This window comes from Halyomorpha halys, unplaced genomic scaffold (assembly GCF_000696795.3).
Source record: "Halyomorpha halys isolate HHAL.00 unplaced genomic scaffold, Hhal_1.1 Scaffold43.1, whole genome shotgun sequence".
Classification (NCBI taxonomy): Eukaryota; Metazoa; Arthropoda; class Insecta; order Hemiptera; family Pentatomidae; genus Halyomorpha; species Halyomorpha halys.
The window spans coordinates 635,204-642,814 of record NW_027106553.1 but is presented as its reverse complement, the minus strand read 5'-3'; the positions used below and the strand labels follow the sequence as shown (position 1 = coordinate 642,814).

The 7,611-nt window shown below is 32.3% G+C and overlaps 1 protein-coding gene across 1 annotated transcript; it reads left to right on the top strand.

Annotated features, from left to right (window-relative positions):
* The first annotated feature begins 877 nt into the window (after positions 1 to 877).
* LOC136795176 (histone-lysine N-methyltransferase SETMAR-like) lies at positions 878 to 2,207 on the top strand. Its single transcript, XM_067044924.1, has 2 exons — positions 878 to 1,436; positions 2,203 to 2,207. The coding sequence occupies exons 1-2, from the start codon at positions 878 to 880 to the stop codon at positions 2,205 to 2,207; spliced, it is 564 nt and encodes a 187-aa protein (XP_066901025.1).
* Positions 2,208 to 7,611: the final 5,404 nt, after the last annotated feature.

Here is a 7,611-nt window from a genome sequence, read left to right as displayed (position 1 = left end):
TATAAATGAAGCATTTATTTTATATTATGAAGGAGATGGCCCGGGTTGCGGTCAAAAGAGAACAAAAACAGTTACTAACTATTTATTTTCCGGCGTTTCGCCCTACTGTATAGAGGTTCATCAGGGCTGTTAAGTAAAGAGAAAAGTCTCGAATGCTCTTTACATGAACAGAACTGATGAAGCTCAGCTCTACAAAGTGGGGCGAAATGCTGGAAAATAAATAGGTGTTATGTATTTTTTTCTTTTGACCGTACCCCTAAAAATAATCTTCGTATCTAACAATGTTAACAATGTTGGGAGGTATTGTGGTGGAGGAGATACCAGGGCATTCAAAAAGTCCTGTCGTTTTTCGTTTGTTTGTTGTTTATTTTGATTCTAGAGTGTTTGCTAATTAATTCCGTTCAATACAACTTTTATCCATATAAACACAAATGTTTATACTTTATGAATAGGAGGCTAAGGAGGATTAATTTTGCAGTCACCATCCAACTGTCTAGTTAAAATGATTCCAGTTGAAACTCAAATTCGGTCGATTTTGCTCTATGAGTTTAAACTTGGCTCAAAAGCTGCCGAAACTGCTAGAAAAATATGCTCCGTGTTTGGGGAAGATGTGCTGTCTGAGCGGAAGGCACAATTTTGGTTTTCAAAATTTCGTGGAGGCGACGAGACACTAGAAGACGAGGCACGCTCAGGTCGACCAACTGTAGTTGATAAGGAGGACGTTCGAAGAGTAGTAGAGTTGGATCCGCGTCAAACTTGTTCAGAGATAGCCTCTCAACTTAATATCTCAGCCACCACTGCCTAGAATTACCTTAAAGAACTGGGAAAAGTGAAAAAACTGGATAAATGGATTCCTCATAAGCTTTCAGATGCCAATATGCTTGTTCGCTTGACAACTGCATCTTCGTTAACTTCCCGCTTGAAAGTCGAACCCTTTTTGAATCGAATCATCACCTGTGATGAGAAATGGGTGTTGTACAACAACTTCAGACGATCATATCAGTGGTTGTCGGCAGATGAGAAACCTAAACAATTTCCAAAACCAGATCTCCATCCAAAGAAAGTTTTGCTCATTGTTTTCTGGACAGCCAAAGGTATAGTGCATTTTGAGATTCTGAATCAAGGGCAAACCATCACTGCAGAAGTATACTGCAATATACTGGACCATTGCCAATCCAAGCTTAAGACTTTTGATCCCTGCTTAGTCAACAGAAGAAGACCTTTGCTTCTTCAAGACAACGCTCGACCACACACCGCCAAATTGACCAGGGAAAAATTGACAGAAATAGGCTGGGAAGTTTTGCCTCACCCACCATATTCCCCTGACCTGTCACCCACTGATTATCACCTATTCAGAGATCTCGACAACAATCTGAGACAAAAATGTTTTCAAGACCGTGACAACCTAATTCACGAACTGACCACTTATTTTTGCAGTAAAAATCAACAGTTTTTTAAGGAAGGAATTTGGGCTTTACCATCTCGTTGGGAGAAGGTTACCGACTGTAACGGTGGATATTTTGATGAATAAAGGTGATTATTTGAAAATATTTATTTATTTATAATTTCCCCCCAAAAAACGACAGGACTTTTTGAATGACCTGGTATTATGGACCCGAAAGTCAAAAGTTTCGAAAACTCTGGTGAAACTCTACGAAGTGGAGCGAAACGTCGGAGAATGAATAGTTGTTAACTATTTTTCTCTTTTGACCGTACCCCTGATAAGAATCTTCTTCATAATATAAGAATGTTAACAATGTTGGGAGGTATTGTGTTGGAGGAGATATTATGGATCCAGAAGTCAAAAGTTTCGAAAGTCCTGATGAAACTCTACGAAGTGGAACGAAACGTCGGAAAATGAATAGTTGTTAACTATTTTTGTACTCTTTTGGACTGTACCCCTGACCATCTTCTACGGTCAATTATATATATGATTTATTATATACTTACTTAATAGGTAATATGAATTTTAATTTTTTAATTTTTCAAAAACAACTTATATACACATTACCTATATTGTGTATACAAATATAGGACGTAACTACAAACGTAAGAGAGAGATATAAAATCTTTTGAGGTGTAGATAGTTGACCGTAGATTAATGATTAGAGAAGTTTGTCGGGGGGTGCGGTCAGCAAAGAACAACATAAATAAACAAAACCATATTTATTTATTTTATGCCTATCTTATATATGTTCACAGCGTAATATTTTATTTTACATATAAATGTGTCGTAAACAATCGAGCTCAACTGATATAAAACGCATTTCGCCAAAAAAAAAAAAAAAAAAATGAAAAGGTATCTACTGAATACATGCATATTACATTAATACAATTTTAGCATCGATTAAGACCTGAAATTAAAAAAAAAAAAAAAAAAATGAAAAGGTATCTACTGAATACATGCATATTACATTAATACAATTTTAGCATCGATTAAGACCTGAAATTCAGGTCGAAACGTCGGCATAAAATAAATAAATATGGTTTTGTTAATTTATGTTGTTCTATGCTGACCGCACCCCCCGACAAACTTCTCCAATAAAATCTTTTATTTGACAAAGTGCATCTAATATTTACATTTTAAACTTTACTTTTAAATTATACATCTATTAAGGTTAGAATTGTCACATAGTTATTATTCTGAGGTTTGTCATTTAATCCTTTGGAAATAAATCTGTCCTGCAATTTTTTTTTTCAATTTAGAACCTTTTCTTGCCCCTTTAGTATTACGTTGTTAGGTCCATTCTTCTCTTGAATTTCCCCCTAGAGGGAAAAATTCCCTGTTGAATGGGCTGTGCAAGAAGTAATTGTCCTAGTCTGGTCCTTTATTAGAGGACTGGAAGTAAATAATTATTAAATTATCCAGTATTTAGATGAAATATAGAGAGATACATCTGTGCACAGGAGACACTTTGAAAAACAACTATTTAGTTTGCAGGCTCAGAAGATATTTTTAGCCATCTGTAAGTTGTGTGGGTTTTTAGTTTCGTCTGTGTAGTTTTTTTTTCTCCCTAACATGTGTTCCCCATGTCAAGCTACTGTCAAACTTCAGTCCCAAGTAAAGTTTTTTTATTTAGGTATCGGGTGGTTGTGACAAGGGAGACATATGTCATACTGTACCGCGGTGTTCATTAAGTTTATATTTAAGAAATTTAAATTTGAATTTTCAGAACAGAAGGATTTTTGGGTCTCAAGATGGATTTACCTTAGGAAAATTTTAATTAAAAATATAAATAAAAACCAATGAGGCAAGTGAAAAGAAAAAAGAAATGAAAAAGAGCGAAACGCGTGTCATTAAACCGAACTAACGAACCGCGATAATTGATTCCAGTCAAATCTCATTCAAGTAAAAAAAAAAATTATAAGCGATTAACGCCAGTGATTATTTTATTTTTTATTCTATTGTCCATTCATTAAAATACGAGAGCCAAGTCATTTATACAGGGATAAGGCTCTGTTCCAGAAAACGAAAGAAGACCCATCGACCATTTTTATATATTTCTGTTTATATTTGGGAATACCGGTCAATAAGAGACCGAAAACTTATTTATTGGTGCCAACGTTTCGGCCTCATCAGGGCTATGAACAAAAAACAAGATAACAACCATAACGAATAAAAGGAAATACAGAACTTATTTTTATTTGTCTAGTTATTCTGTATTTCCTTTTATTCATTATAGTTGTATATTGTATGGTTAAAAACTGAGAGTTTAATATTATACTAAGCATTATATATATATAACATTATACATTGATGCTGCAGATTGTTAAAAAAAAATATATATTATATTACATACAATCTAATTTGTTTTTCGCGACTGGTTTTATTGTTTAAATAAAATAAATTTTATCCATTTAAACCTCAGGTACTCTTATTAATACTTTAAAATGACCTACGTTTCGGGCAAACTGGCAATCTTAACTATAAATTTAGCCAAATTTGACTAAAATTATTAAATCTGGGAAGAATAGCCTGCATCAGATTTTAATTGTTGAATCTGAAGTGTGAATCTACAGTTAAAATAGTTCTTGAGTAAGGCGAAGTTGGCCGAAACGTTGGACATTAAAAAAATAAATATTTAATACTCTTGATTTTAAGAGTGTTTGGGGCTTAAATGGATACAACTTATTTTATTTAAATGTTAATTAATATTATTATTTTTTTTCGTTTAGTTTTAATAATTTGAGTTTCAATAAAGACAAGAAACTGCTCGTAGATTCCGACTATTGCAACATTTACTAGACAAACGGTCTAAATTGCCAATCCATTACAAAAGACTGATCTACATGACTATTATAAGGCCTATCTGGGGCTCCAATAAACCATCAAATTCCTCCAGAATCCAATCCTTACAGTCCAAAATCCTTCGTAAAATCCTTAATGCTCCTTACTTTGTCACAAATCATCCATCAGGACCTCAATATTCCATATGTTGCCGATTTGGCCAGATCCATACAGTTCCTTCCATAATAAACTTCTCAACCACCCAAATCCACTTGTTTCTAACTTGGCTTCTCCTTCATTACGTAATAATCCTCCTAGGCGTCTGAAAAGAAGATGGCCTCGAGATCTTCTCCTCTAGAAATGTTATTGGAGTTCTATCAGTGAATCGATTCTCCACATGTTTTTATCATGTCACTATGTCACCTACAGTAAATTTACTTGTTGTATATATGTGTATACTGTTGTAAATATCAATAAATAAATTATTAAAAAAAAAAAAAGTTTCAATATATAAAAAATATATATATGTGTTAGTAATCAAAACTGAACAATGTTTAAATGTATTGAGATAGGCTCTATTTCTATAGGATTATTTTCTAAAAGCAAATGTTAAAAAAATAAATAAAAGTTCGTCAAAGTGATAAATATCAAATAAAAAAATACCAATCTAAAGAAGGAAAACCTAAATTACAAATTCTGATTGTACTTTGTGTTTTATAAATGAAAAGTAATTTATAAGCTTTAATAATAAAAAATATATAGGAATTGAAAGGAAGACTTTCGATTTACTCGGAGAGTCTCAATACATTTAGGCTTACATAAATGTAATTCGTGGGAGAGACTTCTGCCGGAGACTACCTGGTCTTATCTAGCACAGCACTATCGATCTCTTACCGAAGGCAAGATAAAGTTTCCGTCGTAGCGGTCAAACGTTCCAATGGAATATAGACCTCTATGGAATATATACCTCATACCTCAATGCAACATATACCTCTACCTCTATACCTCAAATCGTCAATGGCAACAGAGTTCAATAGACTACAAAATACTTTATTATATACAAATACACAATATCTACATTTATGAACAGTATTATGATATTTTCACTTTATACAAGTTTTAATTGTCGGTCTGTTATTGTTTACATATTTAGAAATTATTTTTTTTAAACATCTCTTTATACACAATTATTTTAACTTTTAAAAAAAAACACTTAAAAATTTCGAATTCCATTTTTCAACGCAAACTAAAGTTTTGAGGTCTCCTGAGTCCAAATATCCAAGTCCCAAGAAATGACAGGCCTACTTTAAAAATGATGAGTCGTAAAGAAACTGAAATTTTACATTTAATCTACGTATATGCCTCGTGTTTGAGAAGCTAACCTTTATATAATAATAATAAAATTTAATTGCACTATTAATTAATTTAACTCAAATATTCATAACAGAAGCAACAAACGCTTAGTTTGTTTAATTAATTTAAAAACAACAACAAATAGTTATTCATAATTAGATAAAATAGTCAGGGGCGCTATAAATATAAAACGAATAATGTAAAATTATTTTGAATTTGTTTATATCTGACCGCAACTCAAACATGTTCTCTTTACTCATATTATTATATATGATATTAATCCAATTAATAATACATTAAATCTCAAATATATTAAATCAAACTTCAAGATTCGATGCTACTCTCCACACATCTGTCCAAAAACCTAAATCTACAAAATTAGTCTAAACGGAATCCTCCCATCTACGTTTCAGTCCTCTAGTTGGACGTTCTCCCTTCGGTTCAGTGTTTAATATTATTTTAGGGATCCGTTCGGTACTAAACCTCAAAACCTTACACGTCCATCTCATTCGTTCCCTCGATTCAGTATAGTCTTCTAAATTCTCAGGTTAATTTATCATTTTTAGTTCTCAATTCTGTAGGCGTTGTTCTTCCCTCGGTGTAAGAGGCTTTATCCTTAAAGAACAGTAGGAAGGATAATATTTTGGTAAATTCTAACTTTTAAGTTTTAGTACAAAATGCGGAAGGTAAGTAATTTCAAAATTGAAAAATAACAAGTATTTTCCGCTTTTATTTCCTCAACAATTTTCTTTTTTTTCTATTTATCCCAGACCTTAAATAAATAAACCTATCTATTCGTTAAAATATATTTCCTCCCATATATATTATATATTGCTAAAATTGCTTTCTCTTCTACTGATAACCATGTATTTTATTTTGTACGTATTAATTTTGCAAACTAGAAAAAAAATGAACATATGCTTCAAGTTATCTAGCAGAGATGAAATCGCTTCCGCGACGCCTACACTAAGCAATTTCCACAGCGGAGCGAACCTAAAAGGCTCATCGCATGTCGGAGCATGCCTCTACCAGGTGAGAGAGATACCTTCCCAATGGATTCAACTAAATACTAACAATAAAAGTCTTTCATCTATCGCCGAAGTATCGCCTCACTAAGTCAATATAATTTTACGGTTTAATATCTACAATCCCTATGGAGGAGTGTCGAAGCAACCTTGACCAAAAGCACAGTCGGCTTAGAACAACTTGTCAAATGTTTGCTAAACAAATGAGTAAGGAACTGGGCTCTGTTTCATAATGAAAGCTAATAGTATTAGTTGATAGTACAAGTGTAGAAACTAGTGTGGTAATAATACTAATACTTATTTTTTTCATGATAGGGATGACTATTAGTGATATTACAGGAATTAAAAAATACTGAAGTACAAGTTACCATTGTAAAAGTCAGTGTAATTGAATTAAGATGAATCGACAAGACTATTAGTATTAGTTTGTACTTTATTATGAAACAGGGTCTAGGTGATTAATTTTAACTAATTTACGTCCAATAAAACAAATTAATTTAATCTAGGAATAAATCTTATTAAAAGAACGACATTTTTCAATGACCACCAAAATTTAAACCTTTATAAATTAGTGACAAGATGCAACATATTTTTTTTATTTATTTATAGAAATTTAATACTCTATATAAAATAAAAAAACTATAAGTAAATGGGATAAATGTTTCAGAAAACACGATAATCTTAGAATGGAAATGTCCAATGGTGGTACTTAAATCATTTCTATAATTTTTTTTTTATTTATTTATTTATTGATATTTACAACTGTATAAAAAATATAATAAGTAAATTTGATCGCAATGATATAATGATATGATACAGGATGTAGAGAAACCCAGTAGTAGAACTCTAAAAACAGTTTACAATATAAGGTCACGAGGCCATCTTCTTTTCAGGCGCCTCGGAGGATGGAATGGAAGAGGAAGCAAGGTTAAAAACTAGTGGGTTTGGGTGGTTAGGAAGTTTATTATGGAAGGAATAATATCGGGTTCGGGCTAGATCGGTTAC

What these genes read in the sequence shown, in the direction of transcription:
- LOC136795176 (XM_067044924.1), top strand. Translation starts at nt 878, where the DNA reads ATGCTTGTTCGCTTGACAACTGCATCTTCGTTAACTTCCCGCTTGAAA.